At 44.0% G+C, this 22,599-nt stretch overlaps 1 protein-coding gene across 1 annotated transcript in view; it reads left to right on the top strand.

Annotated features, from left to right (window-relative positions):
- Nucleotides 1-22,599, top strand: part of LOC310798381 (NACHT, LRR and PYD domains-containing protein 12-like) — a gene marked incomplete at its 3' end in the record, with an annotated part of 103,235 nt that overhangs the window by 8,096 nt on the left and 72,540 nt on the right. Inside the window, exons 3-4 of the mRNA XM_083660933.1 lie at nt 1,202-1,320; nt 18,766-20,728. Of these exons, the coding sequence (XP_083517059.1) occupies nt 1,202-1,320; nt 18,766-20,728 (2,082 nt within the window). The remainder of the gene's footprint in view (nt 1-1,201; nt 1,321-18,765; nt 20,729-22,599) is intronic.

The following is a 22,599-nucleotide window of genomic DNA, read 5'->3' as shown; positions in this document are numbered from 1 at the left end:
TCTCAAACCAATCTAACTGCAGTTTAAATACTGCAAGCATGTAAATACGCTACACTATAGCAAGATCAAAGTGAAAAGAATGTTCTAAAGGCATCAGCTAGAAAAATATAGCCTATCCCTATATGATGAGATTAATTTTATATTGGTGAAAGTTTGTACGAACGATATCGTTTTCTCTCCCCTGTTGCAGGTAGAATGATGCACATAAATATACCCTACATTATGTAAAGTCATTGCATAAATGTGTTTTTATTGTAAAACTAAATGTGAAGTAGGGCCAAGTTATTGGAGCGGACATCACAGTAGAGCACATGACAGTAGAAAGCGCTCCGCAGCGCGTTCCGCTGTCACTTATCTAAATCACGTTAAATCGATAAGAGATATATATAGGCCCAGGAGGACATATATGTTTCACATAGGGTGGTGTATTCATTTCGATGTTTCATTTGGTCCAATATTGAAATGTGTACAATTGCAGGTTGTGTTACCATTACACATTAATTTAGATCGACCTTTTATATCTATTTCGCCTCATTTGGTTGCTATTTAGTAGCGAAATGGAGAAGCACAATGCATGCTGGGACAGGCCAGACAACTTACAACTTATTTTTCCTATATGGGAAGTGTGTTGTGCCTGTCGCGAGGGAGTCAGAGAGAGAGAGAGAAGGGTGACAGAGAAGAGGCAGAAGAGCACTGGCGCACTGAATAGGCCTGGTTTCAGAGAGAGACAGAGAAGGGTGACAGGGGAGAGGCAGAAGAGCACTGGCGCATTGAATAGGCCTGGTTTTCAAAGGCGCAAAGCGCTAAATTTACGCCAGGTGCGAAGATATCAGTACGCCGAGATTTAAGGCCGACACGCCCACTTTGGCCCATTCTGGGACTGCGCCACGCCCATTCGGCCTAAAGCGCATTTGGCAGCGTAAAGCCATATTGATATCTTCCCAAAACAGGCGCAAGGCACGTTTTTTTGCGGTTAAGGCCCGTTTTAGCGCCGAAGGCCTGTGGGAGAATAGGGGGCCATGTGTTTGTTATGTGGTGGTGGTGATGATATGTGTAATGTAAACGTAAATTGTGCTACAAACTAACTGATGAACAAAGGGAAAGGCGTTTTGTAAGGGTGTTTTACTGACACGATGTGTGGCGATTTGGTGCAGCCGTCACAATAATGTCTAATGATGTGTATAACACATGTCTGTTTCAGAGGTCAGTACCACAGGCAGAGAGCAGAGTCTCCAGTACCCAGCTACCTGTCTATGAAGAGTGACTCGTCTAAAGGTTTTCTTCATCCAAACTTCAGTGATGAACCTGGACCTTCAGACACAAAGTAAGAGGACTGTTATACTGTCAGCCTACCTGAGAAGACTTGAGTAATGATGATGAAGGAACATGTTCTGTAGAATTGGTTCCCTTCACTGTTACTGTACTTAGTTCAGTGGTTCTTAAAGTGGGGTCCCTGAGGCAGTTCTAGGGGTCCCCAGCTAAAAACGGCAATAAGTTATTTTCACTATTCTTCCATTCATAAGTAGCACAATGACACAATGCATGACTATTTTGGTCATGGGTTTCATACACTTTCTGTAATAAAACATCTAAAAGCAACAATCTTACCATATAGGGGTGTGTGGTCTAAGTTGTGTGATGTGTGACTATTTTGGTCATGGGTTTCATATAGGGATGGGAATTTCATGCATTTTCCTTAACCCTTAATTGAACACGTTAACAGTCAATCGGTTAATCATTAACGCTGCATACCACAATGAATAAATAAATAAATCAGTGTGGCTTGTGCTTTGGGGGGACGCGACAGCCTGGTTCTCAATGTAGTTCAGTAGCTCACAAAATCCCTCACAGTCCACCATGTTTATCTGCATCATGTCCTTTCCCACCATGAAGCAAATCCTCTGAGTTATTGTCTCTGTTGCATCACTACAGCTTCTTCTAAACAGTCAGATGTGAGTTTAACTTCTGCCTCACGTCGGGTACAACATTGACAATGCAGACTACTGGAGCTGTATTTGAGAACGGCATCGCAATATAGTTCATTATTTCTTGAATTACCTTCGACTACTCGCTCGCTCCACTGGAAATAGGAATGTATCAAATCCACCGCGCCAGTTCAGCTCACCCCAAAGTGCTGTGTGTGTGTGTGTGTGTGTGTGTGTGTGTGTGTGTGTGTGTGTGTGTGTGTGTGTGTGTGTGTGTGTGTGTGTCTGTGTCTGTGTCTGTGTCTGTGTGTGTGTGTGTGTGTGTGTGTGTGTGTGTGTGTGTGTGTGAGTGAGTTATTGTCTCTGTTGCATCACTACAGCTTCTTCTAAACAGTTGAGAATTTGAGAACGGCATTGCAATAATATATATAATATATAATATAGTTAATTATTTCTTAAATTATTCTTGACTACTCAGTCGCTTCACTGGAAAAGTGAAGGTATCAAATCCACCGTGCCAGTTCTGCTCACCCCAAAGTGGTGTGTGTGTGTGTGTGTGTGTGTGTGTGTGTGTGTGTGTGTGTGTGTGTGTGTGTGTGTGTGTGTATGTGTGTGTGTGTGTGTGTGTGTGTGTGTGTGTGAGTGAGAGTGAGAGTGAGAGAGTGTGTCCGATCATTCCCATGCTGGACTTAACGCTACATTTTGACCGCTTCTTGCCAAACCATTTCTGTTTCCATCGCCCATCACTAACATGTAACCAGATTATACAGTGACATCTCAAAGCAACAATCTTATCAGATGGGGGGTGTGGTCTAAGTTGTGTGCGTTTATGGGTCTTTAACATGAAAAGGTTTGAGAACCACTGGTTTAGTTGACACAGTATGAGATGATTGTATTCCTGAAGCAAAGCTTGTAGTGAGGATATGATGGAAAGTAAAACATAACTGTTCACTGATGTTCTGCAAAACAGCTATTCAACAAAAATAGATATTCCTCTGGAAGGGGTGGGCGATATGGCAAAAATATCATATCACGATTTTTTCAGGCAGGATCACGATCTTATCACGATTCTTTTTCATATTGGTTTTTAAGACTATTTTGCAAGTTACTGAACAGTACAAGTACAACCAAACTAATTCCAGGGTTCGTACGGCCATGAGAAACCTAGAAAACTCATGGAAATTTAAAATACAATTTGTTTTATAAATATTTTCATGTCATTCATTTACGCTGAGTTTCCAATAAAGAGAAAACATCGCATAGATGCAACCGGGACGTATCCTCAGTGATGTACCCTGGAGTCATAGGATGTTTCGGGTCTCGCAACATCATACACCCTCGCCCAGGTGACCCAGCCGGGGCTGGCCAAGCCCCAACTTACCTCCCAGTAGCTACCCAGGGTCAGCCCTCTAGGAAGGGTCGAAGGTGCCAGGGGCCACTCAATCCGCTGCTCCGGAACTACTCTGCCGGGACTGGGGGGGAGAAGGGCTCTGGTACATAGAGGGACCGGGCTCTGTGGGTTGCCACCCGGCCGGGCTCCTCCCTCGTCTCACCAGGTCTAGGACCTGTGCGCTGCACCAGACTCCCCGCTCCAAACATCTCATTCGGACGTGATGGTATCTTGGTGGATACCATGCAGTACCAGTAATTGGTGGCACTGCAGACTCCACTTCCGGCTTGAATGGCCCTCTTAAAAGGCCTCTCGTGGATTGTTGGGCTATAATTATTAATTCATGTGCTAAAAAATAATGTTCACAAGCATGCAAACACTATCTATCTATCTATCTATCCATCCATCTATGTCTTGGTTCACTGTTATTTATACAGTAGGTTTGGGTGAAGGGACGAATATATTGGCTATCTGCGATTGAGTTGCGTGATTGTCATTTGTCAATTTGCTAATTTAATGGAGAGAGAGAGAGACCGACAGACAGAGCGTGGGGACAGAGCAGAGACATGCGGCTCAAAACACACACACACACACACACACACACACACACAGCGTTGAGCTTTAAGCAGTGAGAGAGAGGCGGGGGGGGGGAGAAAATAAGGTGGAGCAGAAACGCGCTCTCCTGAGAATACGAGGCAGTAGGATGAGGGCAGATTAGGAGCAAATATGCGTCCTCGCATTTAAAATAACTGCCAAGTCCGACTGAAGCAAATGAAACTCAAACTATCAAAAAGAGCAGCCGAGATTCAGACACTTTTTGCGCGAGTTCCGCTCTATCTGCCTGTTTGTCTCTCTGCCAGTGCCCGCATGTCTGTTTAGTGTGCGGGTGTGTGTGTGGCATGTCACTTTTAACGCTGTTCATTGTAACGAGCAGAGCGTGTGTTTAGGCTATCGTCCGGCTCCGTCCCCAAATTAATTAACGCTATGATGATACACCTGGGATGACGGGAGGTCCTTCGTGTTAAGGCAAGCCCTGGTTAAGTGTGTGTGTGTGTGTGTGTCAAACCAACTACCCCTCCGCTCCGTGTTGTCATGCTGCTGCACTTTGCAAAGTGAAAAGGGGGAGGGGAGGAAAACTTGGGAAGCGTCTTTCACACATAGAAATGCAACTGATAGAATGTGCACTGCGTGTAGCGCGATTCTAACGATCTGTCTGGAAAGGCAGATCGTGGAGCCATTCTGATCGTGAACGATCTAAGATCGTCATATCGCCCACCCCTAATATATATATACTGTATGTACAGTATATACATGTATATATATATATGCTCATTTTAATATGTGATCTCCTACAAAACTGTTGGAAGACAGTCCTAACTTGGAGTCTAAAGTAAGCTTTCGCACGCAGCGGAAGGGTCTGGAGGAGCCAGGAAGCCAGCTCCCCTCCCCCGCTCGCTGCACCCCCTGCAACAAAGGCCTAACCAGGCCTCAGGACAGCCACCAGAGGACTCCGAACCCACAGCAGGCCCAGGGATCACCTACCAAAGGCCGTAAGTCCCACCAGACATAGCATGCGTAACTGAGATAGTTCTACTTAATCTCAGTTTAATTTAAGTCGGTTTAGCGTTATAAGTCGCAGGGGAAAAAAACCTTACGCTTCCAGACTTGCCACAGCCCGGCACAACGCCCAGCTGTAGACCAAGCTTCCAGACGAAACAACCCTCCCAGCGCACTGCACGTGCCGGGGAACAAGAAGAAGGACCACAGAGCACAGCACGACCCTCGACTCAACGAGCAGAGAGACTGCACGTCAACCCCCGGCAGCGTCAACACCCATCAGACGTCCGCTGCATGCTTGCCCAGGCCAGAACGCACGTCGGCCCCGACGTCAACTCAGCCAAACCTCGAACCTCCTCCTCACCGCAGCCAAACCCACAGCGCACAGGATAGCCGTCCCAACAACGGAACGATTCACTTAGCAGAGTGAACCCACGTGAGAGTCATTCATGGTTTAACGGTTCTGGGCAGTTAGGGTTAAAATGCATTATCATGTATGTTGGTTACGGTTATCATGTATGTGACTGTTAGCGATCTGTGAGAATTTGATACCACCAGCGTGTTCTCTCTCTCCATTGTTCTCTCTCTCTCCCTCTCGATCCCCCTCTCTCTCCTTCCACAAAATTGGCAAAACCGCCATTTTGAAAAAGAGGCGGTCTACACACAATCAACCCGCCTCTCAGCCAATCCTGTGATTACATCACAAAGACAGCCAGAAAGAGCCACTCCTCCCTCTCTCTCCCCTAAAGCACACACACACACACACACACACACACACACACACACACACACACACACACACACAATTGATAATGTTGATTCACATTAGGTATTAGCTATAGATGTGGTAGAGTATTAGTCGTAAAAGTAAATGTGATGAACTGATATTTTAATCATTATGTTAATGTCAATTGATATTGTGATTGATTAAATCTTTTTATTACATAATTATATGAATCTTGGTTGTTATTCATGAGGTATTTTATCTGTGGAAATCTGTGACAGAAGCTTACGAACTTTGACCTTCAATTAACTACAATGTACATTATATCATTATGAGACTGATATGACAATTTGGTTTGGTGTCTAAACAAGTCATAACTTGACTTTTAGACAGGTCTGTAGCCTTAACTACAGTGGTGCCCCGAATCTTACAGAGAATACAATATTTTCTGTCAAATCTAATAAATTTATGAATATTAATAATTCATAATTATTAATAATCATATTTCATAACCAAACCAGCTCCTGCGAGCACAACATATATATATATATATATGTGACCTCTGTGTTGTGTCGCCTGGGCAAAGGAATCTCTCGGAGCCAGACAGATTTGGAGTAACAGCCAGGTTTACTGTATTTTTGACAAAGGACATGAGGTAGGATCAGTCATCTGGTGGACAACAGCGCATGCTCTGTCTCAAGGAAATCCTCCATTTTGCTCTAAGGATTACAGTATGTTTACATTCTTGAAAATATATACTCTGTACAATACTTTACAAGACATTGACAGTGTGATCGTATAGTGGATTTAGATTCATGTAAATAAAATATTTGAAAGAAAATAAAAACTGTCCTTCACTTTACATGTACAAGGAAAAGATAAACAAACATATTTTTAGACGATTTCTCAACCCAGACGGTTACATTTTTTAGTATTTTCCATTATATAAAAAACGATTGTTTAACGTATTGTATTGTTTAACTAACAATACAATACGCCTCATCTGCCTGTTTACAATATTATACACTGCAACATACCTGTATTTTTGACAAAGGACATGAGGTAGGATCAGTCATCTGGTGGACAACAGCGCATGCTCTGTCTGGAAAGACAGCAATCATGTTAACTAGCTGTACTGGAGATATTTCTACTGACGATAAAACACATGAAAACAAATAGCTAACTTGACAAAACGTGGCAAAATTAATCTAATACATTTAATCTTCAACTCAATACAGCCAGCTCAACTTTTAAGTGCTTCTGAAGTTAGTAAACATTGTTTTGTCAACGGACATTCACAGACACGTACCTCAAGGAAATCCTCCATTTTGCTCTAAGGATTTTACCCACAATGCGTTGCCCTTACTACTCAATACAGGTACCATTCTCAAACAGCAGGTGGCGGAGTTGTCCCATTTAGCGGGATTTAACCTGAACCATTTCAACTCTGTTACATATATATATATATATATATATATATATATATATATATATATATATATATATATATATATATATATATATATATATATATATATATATATATATATATATATTATGTTAGGTACTCCTTTTCTAAATAAAATTTGAGCTTAACTTTGTAACTGTTTGCATTGCTGTAACTCTTAGATGAATGTTGTGGTTCCTCTTTTTCTAAATAGAATTGGAGTTTAACCTTGCATTGCTGTAACTCTTATTGTATAGGTCCTCATATTCTTTATAGATTTTGAGCTTATCTTTCAAATATGCTCATTTATGTAACTCTGCCAGTGCTGCATATTAATGCTAGCTTATGTCCTTGCTTTTTAACTTATTATTATATATCGCCATTCCTTTTGTGATATTGTAATTATCTTTTTGACTATGATATTATGCATTTTTCTGCAACCTGTAAACTAAAAAAATTGTGAAAAAAATTGTGATTTCCTAATTGGTCATGTGACCAATTAGGTCCTATTACTACTTAGGCTCACCTGGGCCCTCTTGGTTGTATGAGCAAACCTGATGAAGCTGCTACAGCGAAACGCGTCGTTTGCTGAATAAATCTCAGTTAAATCCTGACTCCAGTGTGCGGTGGTACCTTCTTTTGTTATATATATATATATATATATATATATATATATATATATATATATATATATATATATATATATATATAGTGACATCACTCAGCCATCAGTGAGTAGACCTCCCAGACACACCTGTGTCTCACAGAGAACCTGCATCAACAATCATTGTGAACAATAAGGCATCAATACATGATGGATGTTATACAAATTAAAGAAGATCAATAATAAAGTTTAAAAACAAAAAGTGGGTACCCAAAAAAAGAGAGAGAAAGAGAGAGACACAGAATGCAGTAAATGCACTGCAAGTGGGAGCAGTGCTGAAAACAATGCCCACAGACTAGAGGTAGTAGGAGGAATCACAATCCTAACCTGACAGGGAGAACTATATACAATCAACAAGTATACAGCCTACAAAGGTGCGGCAATAGAGGCCCTCACAAGGAGCCACAAATTGAAAAGTCGTCTAAACAGCGCAACAATGTAGCTGAGAAATGTAGAATGTAGCTGAGAAAAAAAAAAAAATTAACAAAAAACAATCTCAACTTCACATTGAGCCCAGATTCCATTAGTCTACTGTGGGCTCAGCCCACAGTAGACTAATGGAATTCAGCATTACAACTCAGAGAAATGGAGAGAAATCAATGTCATCATTTAGACCAGGAAAAGTGATTGGTCTTAGGTTAACAATCCAAAAAGTTTCTCTTTGGAGAAGATGTTTGAGTCTGTCCCGTCCTCTGACAGATTTGGGGATGACTTCTATTGCCATGATTCTCAGTCAGTTACAATTTGTGTGTCCAGCAGTTTTGTAATGATTGGCCATAGGTAGTGAGGATGGTTAGAACAGCATTATTTATGTTCAACAAATCTATCCTTGAGTCTACGTTTGGTGCCTGCCGAGCCGACGGCGGCCGACCAATACCATCCCCCCCCCCCCACACACACACACACACAGACACCCCCCCCCCCCCCCCACCCGCCACACAAACTCACACAAACTCGGCATAGCGCCACCTACTGGCAAACACAAAAAGTGGTTTATCTTGAGAACCGGTTGTCCGATCAACTTCAATCTTGGGGAGTGCGCTAGGGGGACCGGGCAGAGTTCAGTCCCGGATTTTGTGCAATTCGGCATAGTGCCACCTACTGGCAACACAAAAAGTGGTTTACCTCATGGACCATTCATCCCATTGACTTCAAACTTGAGGAGTGTGCTTCTGGGAACTGCCCTGAACACACACACACACACACACACACACAACACAACACAACACAACAAAACACAACACAACACAACACAACACAACACAACACAACACAACACAACACAACACCATGCTGGAGTCCCAGCAAACTGGCCTTATAATCTAGGAATGTAATACATTGACTTGATTGTTAAAGTGCAGAAATGAAAAACTCCATATGGAAACAGTGACAGTGTGCAACATCACATTGTTTTCTGTCTTTACTAGAACCAATGATGATATGTATCAAACATTTGTGTTTGCAGAGGTCAGCACCACAGGCAGAGAGCAGAGTCTCCAGCACCCAGCTGTAAGAGTGACCACTCTAAAGGCAGACCTCCACATAATGAACCTGGACCCCCAGACACAAAGTAAGAGGACTGTAGCACTCAATAACATCATAATATCTGGAAGATGTAGTAAAAATCTGCACTTAACTTGATCAAAAATGTAATAAACCTAATAATGTAATAACTTCAACATCAGGAATAATATAATCAAATGTCCAGGCTGATATTGTCATAATATTTTACCGATAATACCTTTCAACATAATAGAACGCTTTCTCCCCATTCGCTCCCGCAGTCTATATTCTAAACAGATTCATGAACACAAGAATTACAGTAGAAAGTAACCAAGTAAGAATTATCAATACTATGGCAAAAAAAATCACCACCGCCCATAATGTGCTGTAGTATGAATCATTCTTGCTCAGTTACTAAATGTTAATGTTTGTAGTTTGTAGTTTAAGTAAACTACACAAAAATGTAAAAAAAGTAATCTAACTATAAATCATGATGCAAATATGAATGTAGTTGAACTACCAGCAGGTTGCTGCAAAATGTAGTTAAACTACTAGTTTAATTACATGTAGTTCACTACTCTCTATCACTGCAAATAGAAAAAAAACGGTCCCCATTTAGAAATGGAAGGATAAAATAGTACAATTAATTTAAATTGATACAGCATGTGTTGACACCTGACCATGCACATATAGTCCATGGGCCAGACCAGATATCGGTACCATCTGGGTGGGCAAAACTTTACCTATACTAAATTGTTTATAGGGTCAATATAGGTAAATTAATATATGATAGCCTTTCCACAGGAGTAGCTTTTCATATTTATTGGACATTTTCTTATTTTCCCCTATTTAGTCCATGGGGCCAAACACAAAAATTGCACATATTGGTACCACTCAAGGGGACAAATTCTAATCATGATTTTTGAACAGGTATATATCCATAGATGATATTTTAGTATGATAGCCTTTGCAGAATGGCAGCTTTGTCACAGTTATCAGCTCATGAAGTTAGCCAGCCCCTACAATAAATTCGATTCTAGGTGCTGATGCATATCCTATTTTAGGCTCAGGACCTTTACCCATGTTCTATGAGAACATCTTTGACTACATTTGAAAGGGTAGCTTCTTAGCATTCATTTTAAGCTCAGTTATGAGTCTGTCTGACAAATAAAGAGGTCACATGGGCTCTTCAAAGTGTCAGTGACATTCATTTTTCCACAGTTTTCGCCTAAATTATAATCTTTATTTCAGCACTGTGGCATCTAGGAACATCACAGACACAAACAACAAACACTGGAATACTCATAGGACTATAAGGATTCAGAAAAGGTATAATGTACCCATACTATCCCATCGTGAGGGGTGAATTTGGCCCTTTGAATTTAGAAGAATGCCTTCTCGAGGGAAATGGGCCAGAACCCAAAATGTAAGATATCAGTACCATCCGGGTGGACAAATTCTACTTGTGATTTTTTTTAATTCCTATTCATCCCTAGATTAACTTTTATATGATAGACCTTGATGACCATGGTAGCTTATTAGTGCTTAACCACCCCTCTTAAATTATGGACTTATGGGAATTATGGGAAATCATCTTTCTTTCATTATATCCTCTCCCTGGGGTGTCTGGACTACTGACTGTTAATATGAAATGTCTAGATATAGGCATGCTATCCTATGATACTATACATACTATACTATACTAGATAGATATACTATACTTAATTGTCTACTAAATTGGCACATTTCTCAGTCAAAAAGTGAGTAAATTGGCACGCTTTTCAGTCAAAAATTGTTTTATTTGTGTTACGGTATATGTACAGCTACATTCAAAATGTTTCCAGTCTTTCAACACAATATTAGGACAATCTACCCTTCCTGAGACCATGTCATCCACGAGGGCAACACCATCATCGTCATTCACATCTGAGTCTATCAGCTGTGCAGCAAGCTCTTCTTCACTGTGTTGGTTGGCACATGTTTGTAGTTTGCACAGGTTTGCACATTTCAGACCGTTATTGAGACATGTGCACTCTGGTGGTTTGCACGACCTCACACACTTGCAGGAGAGCAACTGCAAGACGGCACCTGGTGCTGGGGAACCACTGGATTTCAAGCTGCCCCTCATCATCTGTGGTCCACCCATGGTCCCTTAAGTACAGTCCATTGTTGATATCATGGAAAACTCCTTTGTGAATCCACTCAGTCCAGACCAATATGAGTTTGTCAGCTTGTCAACTGCAACTGTTGCCCCGCCAGATGTAGCCAACCTGCATGATTCTAGCCACAACATCCAGCAGTGGAGGAAACGGCTCTACAGCACTGCCAGCAAAGCCAGTCCGATCAAATTCTTGTTTGAGGAATGGAAAGGACCCAAACACAGATAGAAACTACACGACAAGGCCTTGTATGTTACCTGTGAAGTAGTCTGCTTCAAAATCAACAAGAACCAATGGGAGGAGGTAACACAGCTCAAATCCTCTCATGAAGAAGCTGACACCTGCATGCTAATGCATGCTCTCCATGTAGCAGAGCCTGGCTTCAAGGCAGCGATCATCATGGCAGACACAGATGTCCTGCTACTGACTCTGGGTTGGAGCAAGGACATCCCATGCCCAATGTACCAAAAATGTGGAACACAGAACAAGACAATGTTCCAGGACATCACCAAACTATGCAAATCACGCAGCGATAGTATTGCTGGCGCCTTGATTGGCATGCACACGTTCACTGGCTGCAACACTGTCAGCGCATTTGCAGGACACGGAAAAGTGGGCACCCTGAACAGACAGGACATATCAAGAAGCCTTCCTTGAGCTCGGCCGTGCTTGGGATGTCTCTAATGAGCTCTTCAAGAAGCTGCTGGAAATCATGTGCCACATGTATTATGTATATGTACCCTCTACACACATTACAGATGTCAACCTCCTCCGATACCAACTTTTCTGCACCATACATGGGGAGGTCGAGTCCAGCCAGCTTCCACCATTTGAGGATTGGCTATGAATGCATTCCATTCATGCAAACAATCAGACTGCAATCTGTAGACGGTCTCTTCAAACCCAGCCATCTGTACCAAGCCCCAAGGACCATGGGTGGACCACAGACGATGAGGGGCAACTTGAAATCCAGTGGATGTGCGGTTCCCCAGCACCAGACCGTTTTGCAGTTGCTCTCCTGCAAGTGTGTGAAGACGTGCAAACCACCAGAGTGCACAGGTCTCAATAATGGTCTGAAGTGCACAAACCTGTGCAAACTACAAAAATGTGCCAACCAGCACATTCAGATGTGGATGACGATGATGGTGTTGCTCTCGTGGGTGGCATGGTGTCTCAGGGAGGGTAGATTGTCCTAATATTGTCCTGAAAGACTGGAAACATTTGGAATGTAGCTGTTCATATAATGTAACACAAATAAAACTATTTTTGAGTGAGAAACGTGTCAATTTACTCTGTTTTTGACTGAGAAATGTGCCAATTTAGTAGACAAGCATAGTATATATATCATATTATAAAACGGCTCTCTCAAATCAAGCAATCTGATTGGTTCACAGCCATTGTATAAATCCCGTAACCGAGTCCAATAACCAATGGCCATGGGTTATTGGTTGCCATGGCAACTCTCTTACTAAAAGCATTTGGTTACCTCAAAAAAAACAAATGGCGGAGACAGCTGTCAGATCCTTGTGAATCGATCTTCGCTTATAACTTTACTAATACTTTGCAGAAAATTATGTTTTGTACAAGAATAGATGCGGGCTAATGTCTTCTTTGCAAAAAAAAGGCTGTTAACCCCGCATTTAACCCCGCATTTAACCCCGTAACGTTAGTTGGTGTCGGGCTTTGCAGAAAGCACTCAGCTTCTCAGCAAGCGCTGAGAATGCAGCGCTGCGCTCGAGCTGCCTGTCGGCTTTCCAGAAAGCTCTCAGCTTCTCAGCAAGCGCCAGGATTGGCCAATGTCAACTTCAGTCTCCAGAACGATCCAATCAAATCACCCGCACGTCTATCTTCTTGCTAGAGGTCCCGCCTTACAGTAGTGTTTCAACTGACTCTATCAGAATACCATGCCAGTCGGACTTATAGTATTATTATTATTATATTATTATACTTGGAAACCGTTTTATAAAAGCAATATAGCACTCGAGCAGCGTGTGTTGTGGCATATATCCCGCTGATAAGCTGTTATCCCACTGCGGCCTCGTGGGATAACAGCTTATCAGCGGGATATATTCGCCACAACACACTTGCTCTCATGCTATATTGCTTAAGTATAGTATAGTATAGTATAGTATAGTATAGTATAGTATAGTATAGTATAGTATAGTATGTACAATATCATAGGATAGTTTGCCTATATCTAGTAGTCCAGACACACCCTAGGCAACGGATAATGAAAGAAAGATGATTTCCAGGGAGGGCACTTTCCTGGTTTTGAACGACAGCAGTCCATAATTTAAGAGGGGATAAGCACTAATAAGCTACCAGTCATCAAGGCCTATCATATTAAAACATAATCTAGGGATGTATATGAATTAAAAAAATCACAAGTAAAATTTGCCCACCCGGCTGGTACCGATATGTAAAATTTCCCTTGAGAAGTCATTCTTCTACCTTAATGGCCAAATTCACCCCTCACGATGTGAGAGTATGGGTACATTATACCTTTTCTGAATCCTTGTAGTCCTATGAGTATTCCAGTGTTTGTTGTTTGTGTCTGTGATGTTCCTAGTTGCCACAGTGCTGAAATAAAGACTATAGTTTAGGCGAAAATTGTGGAAAAATGAATGTCACTGACACTTAGAAGACCTCTTTATTTGTCAGACAGACTCATAACTGAGCTCAAATGAAAGCTAAGAAGCTACCCTTTCAAATGTTGTCAAACATGCATCTCATAGAACATGAGTAAAGGTCCTGAAAATCTGCATAGATAGGGTATGCATCAGCACCTAGAAACAAATTTATTGTAAGGGCTGGCTACCTTTATGAGCTGATAACTGTGACAAAGCTACCATTCTGCAAAGGCTATCATACTAAAATATCATCTATGGATATATACCTGTTCAAAAATCATGATTAGAATTTGCCCACTTGAGTGGTACCGATATGTGAAATTTGGGGGTTTGGCCCATGGACTAATATTACACTGACTCCCTCACATAACAAATTATGCCCTGCCCTCTACTGGTCTAAAGGGTGTATTACACTTGATGACAGTTAATGTGTAAAGCACACAGGATGTTGCAGAAGTTATGAAGACAGCTTAATCTAAGGCAACATACTTGAAAAGTTCAATTCATTTTGAGGTACTGGTCTAAATGATTAAATCATGGAAAAGACTTGAACTGCCCGACACTAAGAGCCCTGAACAGACCTAAGTTTGCTGCAGCGAAAGAAAGACACAGATTCAATAGAGCCAAAGTCATGCCCACTTTATATGAACCATAGATATGAACCAAGGGATTGCATCCTCCATTCCTTTTTCCATAGACATTTTGTCAAATGCTGATGAAAATACTTTTACTTGGTCAAATCAAGCCACTGCAGCACAGCAGCACCCCTTCACTGCTGCCACAGCAGCGCCACCTCACTGCCAACACAGTATCACAGACAATTGTAAAATAGCAACATTTTGGACCAACATTGCTATATGACAATTTCGGCTCCAAAATTGTAAAATGGTAACGTTCTGAGATTTTAGGGTTAGGGGAGGGGGAGGGGTTAGAACGGGAAATCTCCCTTAAACCACCCTCCCTTAAACCCTGTAGAAACGTACGTTACCATTTTACAATTTCGGAGCCGAAATTGTAACATAGCAACGTTGGTCCAAAAACGTTGCTATTTTACCATTTTTGGGGAAATCGGGTTGTCACTGCTGCCACAGCAGCGCCCCCTCACTGTTGCCACAGCGCCTCAGCAGCACCCCCTCACTGCTGCCACAGCAGCACAGCAGCAACCCTCTCACTGCTGCCACAGCAGCTCAGCAGCGCCCCCTCACTGCTGCCACAGCAGCACAGCGCCCCCTCACTGCTGCCACAGCAGCACAGCAGCGCCCCCTCACTGCTGCCACAGCAGCACAGCAGCGCCCCCTCACTGCTGCCACAGCAGCTCAGCAGCACCCCCTCACTGCTGCCACAGTAGCTCAGCAGCACCCCCTCACTGCTGCCACAGCAGCATAGCAGCGCCGCCTCACTGCTGCCACAGCAGCACAGCAGCACCCCCTCACTGCTGCCACAGCAGCTCAGCAGCGCCCCCTCACTGCTGCCACAGCAGCTCAGCAGCACCCCCTCACTGCTGCCACGGCAGCACAGCAGCACCCCCTCACTGCTGCCACAGCAGCTCAGCAGCGCCCCCTCACTGCTGCCACGGCAGCTCAGCAGCGCCACCTCACTGCTGCCACAGCAGCACAGCAGCGCCCCCTCACTGCTGCCACAGCAGCTCAGCAGCGCCCCCTCACTGCTGCCACGGCAGCACAGCAGCGCCCCCTCACTGCTGCCACAGCAGCACCCCCTCACTGCTGCCACGGCAGCACAGCAGCGCCCCCTCACTGCTGCCACAGCAGCACCACCTCACTGCTGCCACAGCAGCACAGCAGCGCCCCCTCACTGCTGCCACAGCAGCTCAGCAGCACCCCCTCACTGCTGCCACAGCAGCTCAGCAGCGCCCCCTCACTGCTGCCACAGCAGCACAGCAGCGCCACCTCACTGCTGCCACGGCAGCACAGCAGCACCCCCTCACTGCTGCCACAGCACCACAGCAGCACCCCCTCACTGCTGCCACAGCAGCGCCCCCTCACTGCTGCCACAGCAGCACCCCCTCACTGCTGCCACAGCAGCTCAGCAGCACCCCCTCACTGCTGCCACAGCAGCTCAGCAGCACCACAGCAGCGCCCCCTCACTGCTGCAACGGCACCAAAAAAGCACATTGAAAATGTGGCAGTAAGACGGCAAAGTTACATGAGTAAAATCTGTATTATTGGAATCACAAGAGACCATAGAACATTTCACTCAGACAAAACTTGGGCCGAGTGCCTTGACCAAGTAAAACTATTTTTATAAGCATTTAATGGCAGATTAAATCTGTTCGTATGTCTAAACTGGAAGTGGCCATGCCTTTAGTTCTCTATTGTGGAGTCGATGCACCAGCTCATGGGGAAAGTGTTTGTTACATAACCGCAAAAAGTCATTAAGAAAATGACACCATAAAAAAACTGTTTTGAATCCAAATGAGAAAAGTCCAATACTTTTTCATTATCTGTTAGATTTTGCACACTTTTTGAACACTGGCTCACAGCCACAACTGAATAGCAGAAATACTGTGATTAGGCTTCTGAGTAGAGTGTGCTGAACAAACCAATTAGGGATGCATCAATATGAACATTGTGGCCGATAACCGTATCAACTTTGCTGTTTTTGCCGATAACCGATATTTGCCAACATTTATTTACTCAAAAGGAATTTCAGCATTTCAGTTTAATGTGTTTCCAAACGAAGCTGCTTCTTTTCATTAAATACTGCTTTACCCTGTTTAATTTGATGCTGCTTTTAACACTACTTTTAATCAAGAGCACATCCATCATGTGTCAATCAAATTGTCTCATCCCGCCCACCAGTAATGTAGTGTAAACACTATGATCTGTGTACTCAGTGATCGACTACACTTGACAGGTTTATGTTTGTGTCATCAAGTTAGCAACAAAGATGCTACATGTCTTTCTTTGAAGAGAGATAAGTCACTTCTCTTTTGGCCCAGCAAGTAGCTGGAGTTGCTTATTTCCTGGTACTCTACCTATTCCATCGCTGCTCACAAGATAGACTGACTCACTAAGCCAGAACGTGGCAATACCTCAGCCCATATCCCATAGTCCTTTGTGGGCCATGTGACTGTGGCCCTCCTTGCCCAAACCTGTACTCGTGATTTATGTCCACTAGATGTCACCATAACTAATAGTTTCCATTAATTCCATACTCTGCTTGCTAGCAACAGAAGATAGTTTAAACCTTTTTTAGTTGTTTTACTACCTTTATAAACTATTCTAATCTGTCATAATGAATTCCTTCATCTTTACAGAGAGAGGAAGACGAGTGATGACAGACGAAGACCTACTAGACTGCAGACATCCAGTCAAACCGGCATCGTACAAAGTAAGACTTGGAGTGTATCTACTGTGGTCACCATTTCTACAACCAGGACTTATTGTGTTGCTACAGAGACATTTTTCTTTCTCATGCAATATATATCTGTGTGTATGTGTATATATATACACACGCACGCACGATCCCACACACACACACACACACACACACACACACACACACACACACACACACACACACACACACACACACACTAGGCTCTTTCACACCGGCCTTGAAAGCCGAAAAATGCACGGAAAATAGGATTAGCGCCTCCGATGTGAAAGTCGTGAATGCGCTTTGGTGGACAATTGTTTTACGTCTTTTGTCCCGCGACGGGAGGTAGTAACAGTGCCGGGTTACCTGGCAACCCGCCTCCACTTGAAAGGTCGTCGCAGCGAGCCGGAAAAGGTGCTAATGGTCTGCTCATTCATAAAAAAATGACAGGGGAAATCACCTCATGTGATCAAGAAAGTGCAGTAGTGAAAGTAAAAAAAGTAGCCTATAGCCTACAATCATGACTGCAGGGACGCCAGGAGGAATGCTCCGTGCGGTTAGGCTTGGGGCGGCTTTAGCTCAGGAGGTACAGCGGTTCGGCCAATGACGCAAGGGTTGGCGGCTCGATCCCCGCTCCCTCCCAGCTGCTGTCGCTGTGTCCTTGGGCAAGACACTTAACCCTCCTTGCTCCCGATGGTGTGTAGGCACCCTGCGTGGCAGCCTGCCGCCATCGGTGTATGAATGGGTGAATGTAGACTATCTACTGATTGTAAAGCGCTTTGGATAAAAGCCCTATATAAATGCAGGCCATTTACCATTTTATGATCAAACGATGTTGACATTAGTTAACGTTAAGTAGTCATGTGCATTTATAGCCTATACTATTCCCCCGACGAACGTTATGCAGACTGCAGCTGTTTGATACAGTACTGTATGCGGGCGGTCGTGTATCATTCCAATTTAGGACACCATATCGATCTGCCCGCCCACCATGCGAGTGCACCTATCCTCCCTGCTCAGCGGACTAGGAGGAGGGAAGTCTTGTTGTTGAATTAATTCGTTCATCATACAGTAGCCTAGGCTACACTAACCTATGAAAATATTCATTTGGGCTAGGAGGAGCAGGAAATCCCTCCGCTCGCCTTTCAATGCGGGAGCAGGGGATTTCACCTGAAAGTACAGAGCAGCACGGTAATGTGGCCGTGCTGCTTGGCTCGTGTGAAAGCAATTTCTGTGGCGAGGCGGCTGGCTTTACGGGACTCCTAAACGGCAATTTTTCCGCGATCTGTGTATGAAAGAGCCTACACACACACACACACACACACACACACACACACACACACACACACACACACACACACACACACACACACATACTGTATAACATTAATACCAGATACTACTCTTTACTCCTTCATGTCTTCCAGTGGACGGTGCTCTGCAGGTGGTTTTAGATGAGCATAAGATCATTCTGATAAAGAGATGTGGATTTGTGACAGAAGGAACTGAAGCAGGAACTGCTGAAGCAGGGACTGTAACCTCCTTCAACAGGATCTACACTCTGCTCTACATCACAGTGGGACGAAGTGAAGACGTTAATACCCAACATGAGGTGTGGCAGCTGGAGACAGTGTCCAAGATGAAGACCCTCCATGATGCTCCACTCAAACAGGAGACATCATCCAAGATGGAGCCCCTCCACGAAGCTCCGATCAAGTGCCACGACATCTTTAAACCCTTACCTGACAAAGAGAAGAAAGGGAAAGACAATGAAGAAAGGTTACCTGACCAAGAGGAAGAAAAGGGAGAAAATGGAGAAAGGTTACCTGCCCAAGAGGAAGAAAAGAAAAAAAAAGAGATAAAAATCAGAGTAGTTCTGACGCAGGGCATTGCTGGCATTGGAAAAACATTCTCAGCGCAGAAGTTCACTCTGGACTGGGCAGAGGGCTTGGAAAATCAAGATGTCAGTCTTGTGATTCCGCTTTCGTTCAGGGAGCTGAACTTGATCAAAGATGAGGGGTACAGTCTTCTCACTCTGATCCATGTTTTCCATCCAACATTACAGACGGTCACAGCAGAGCAGCTCTCTGTCTGTAAAGTTGTGTTCATCTTTGACGGCCTGGATGAAAGCAGACTTTCAATGGATTTCCAGAACACAAAGGTTGTGTCTGTCGTCACACAGGTATCATCAGTAAATGTGCTGTTGACAAACCTCATCAAGGGGAATCTGCTTCCCTTGGCTCTCCTCTGGATAACTTCCAGACCTGCAGCAGCCAATCAGATCCCTCCTACATGTGTCCACAGGGTAACAGAGGTACGAGGGTTCACTGATGACCAGAAGGAGGAGTACTTCAGGAGAAGATGCAGTGATAAGGAGCTGTCCAGCAGAATCATCTCCCACATCAAGGCATCCAGGACCCTCCACATCATGTGCCACATCCCAGTCTTCTGCTTAATCACTGCTACAGTTCTGGAGCACATGTTGATTACAGACCAGAGAGGAGAGCTGCCCAAGACCCTGACTGAGATGTACTCACACTTCCTGCTGGTTCAGACAGAGAGGAAGAACCAGAAGTATAATGAGAGATGTGAGAGGAGTCAACAGGAGCTGTCAAAGACTGACAGGGAAGCTCTTCTGAAGCTGGGGAGACTCGCGTTTGAACATCTGGAGACAGGCAACCTCATGTTCTACCAAGAAGACCTGGAGAAGTGTGGTCTTGATGTCAGAGAGGCCTCAGTGTTCTCAGGAGTGTGCACAGAGATCTTCAAAAGAGAGTGTGTGCACTTCAAGAAGACGGTCTACTGCTTTGTTCATCTGAGCATTCAGGAATTTCTCGCTGCAGTCTACATGTTCCACTGCTACACAAACAGGGCTGAGAAAGTACTGGAGACATTCCAGGGAAAAGACTACAATAAATATCATAAATCACTGGATGTCTTCCTGCAGAAAGCTGTGCTCAAAGCCCTGCAGAGTAAAAATGGCCACTTGGACCTCTTTGTCCGCTTCCTTCATGGCCTCTCACTGGAGTCCAGCCAGAGACTCTTAGGAGGCCTCCTGGGTCAGACAGACAGCAGACCAGAAAGCATCCAGACAGCCATCAACAACCTGAAGAGGATGGCCACTCATGATTGCTCTCCTGACAGAAGCATCAACATCTTCCACTGTTTGATGGAGATGAAAGACCAGTCAGTACATCAGGAGATCCAACAGTTCATGAATTCAGAGAACAGACCAGGGGAGAGACTCTCTGAGATCCACTGCTCAGCTCTGGCCTACATGCTGCAGATGTCAGAGGAGGTTCTAGATGTGTTGGACCTGCAGGCCTACAACACATCAGATCAGGGACGGAGGAGACTGATCCCAGCTGTGAGGAACTGCAGGAAGGCTCGGTTAGTCCTGGTATCTTATTTATGTAGTTATGTGTTTGTTTGTTAAATAAGGATCCCCATTAAATCATGTATATGGCACCAGCAAGTCTTCCTGGGGTCTGAGTCCATCATATTCATACAACATCACATTTGTGTTGTATTATGTTCATCAATAGTAAATGTTGATGAGTTTAAATATCGTCGCTGTGCAATGAAAACCACCTAAGTCCATTTTTTATGATTTTTACTTTTGAATATAAATGGTATATATCCATTCTCCTCCATCTACTGGCAGGTTTTGGCGTCTAAATGACCAATAAAAACACGTTTTACTGGGTAAAGTATGTAACACGTATCACCATTGGATGCTAGACCCGCCCATCACATCACGTATGTGACAGTCAGACCTCCATGCTCCGCCCCACCTCATGAGAACTTCCCCAGAAAAGTCACAGGTACGCTGCTGACCCGAATGCCGGCTGTGTTCGGCTTGGTTTTGTGTGATTCTGGCATCGTCTGACGTAAATAGATCAATAAGGTGTTTTCGGGTTGTCCTTGGGCTGCAAACTCATTTAAAGGATGCAAATCGCAGTTGTTTCTGACAAGAATAATGTCACGTTACTCCGGGACTGCTCAACCCATGACAGAGCCGACTCTCCTCGGCTTGGCAGAGTGAAGCTCTCCGTCCGCGCGTGCCCGCTGCCTGGAGCACAGCGGCTCGTGCTCGCGCAGGCTCCCACAGGCTGTGGCGTGGCCGCCAGAAAGTGCTTCAGACTCCGTGTGTAAATCCTGTAACAGCATTTGAGCTTATTCAGGTAAGATATTTATAATGTAATGACACATTCAGCGATAAACTGTCTACAATGAAGACATGTGTCAAATATGACAACGTGGTGTTCAGTATTTTATGAGCACGGGGTTTTTTCCATTTCCTGAAAAATTGGCGATTTGGAGATAAGTGGTTTTCATTGCACAGCGACGATATGTTATTTTAGATCCAACTCTGTGCTTTAAAAAACATAAGGAAGATGAGCCAAACACTGAAATGTGTGTGGGTATCCCCCTTTGGACCACCTAGCATCCTCACGGGCAGGGGCCGGGGAGGAGGTGTGGTTTTCAAACGGGAAAACTCATTTAAGACACTAGGAATCTCGGGCGCGTATGCTCAGCCGTTTTGCGGCCTCGCCCGTCCTGCAGCTCGGCCGCTACACGGCCTTGCCCGCAACTCGGCTGCTGTGTGGCCAATGAGACCAGCATCACTGATGATGTGAGATTTATGACATCACTGATGATGTCATCAGTGGGATTTATGACATCACTGATGATGTCATCAGTGGGATTTATGACATCACTGATGATGTCACAGTGGGATCAGGGATTTATGGCATCACTGATGATGTCACCGTGGGATTTATGACATCATGGATGATGTCACAGTACGATTTATGACATCACTGATGATGACACAGTGGGATTTATGACATCACGGATGATGTCACAGTGGGACAGACACACTCCCATTTTTGTTGGGGATATGAATATAGGGAGAATAAGAATTTCTAGCCTATCCTTTCATGTCCATTAATCACCATTTGCTCTCTACAGGAAACCTTTCAGTCCTGGAGCATATAGGTGTGTTATTTCTCTCTCCAGAGGACATTTAATTCAAGGCAGAGAAATAGTCTCCTGGAGAAGGTACCCAGGCAAGCATGTTGTGCCCTAATAACATTTCCTTAAGGAGGAGGGACAGGGGAAGTTCCTCTTAGACTCGCGAGACGCTGGCGGCTCTCGAAGCTTTAGTTGGCGGCTCTAAGAAATTGGTAAAAAAAAAAAAACTTTTTTTTAGATTTTTTTTTAAGATTCCTTCCCCCCCTGCTCTCCCCAAAATTTCA

Source organism: Poromitra crassiceps (assembly GCF_964638095.1).
Source record: "Poromitra crassiceps genome assembly, chromosome: 2".
In the NCBI taxonomy this organism is placed as follows: domain Eukaryota; kingdom Metazoa; phylum Chordata; class Actinopteri; order Beryciformes; family Melamphaidae; genus Poromitra; species Poromitra crassiceps.
This window is presented reverse-complemented; position numbering and strand designations above follow the sequence as displayed.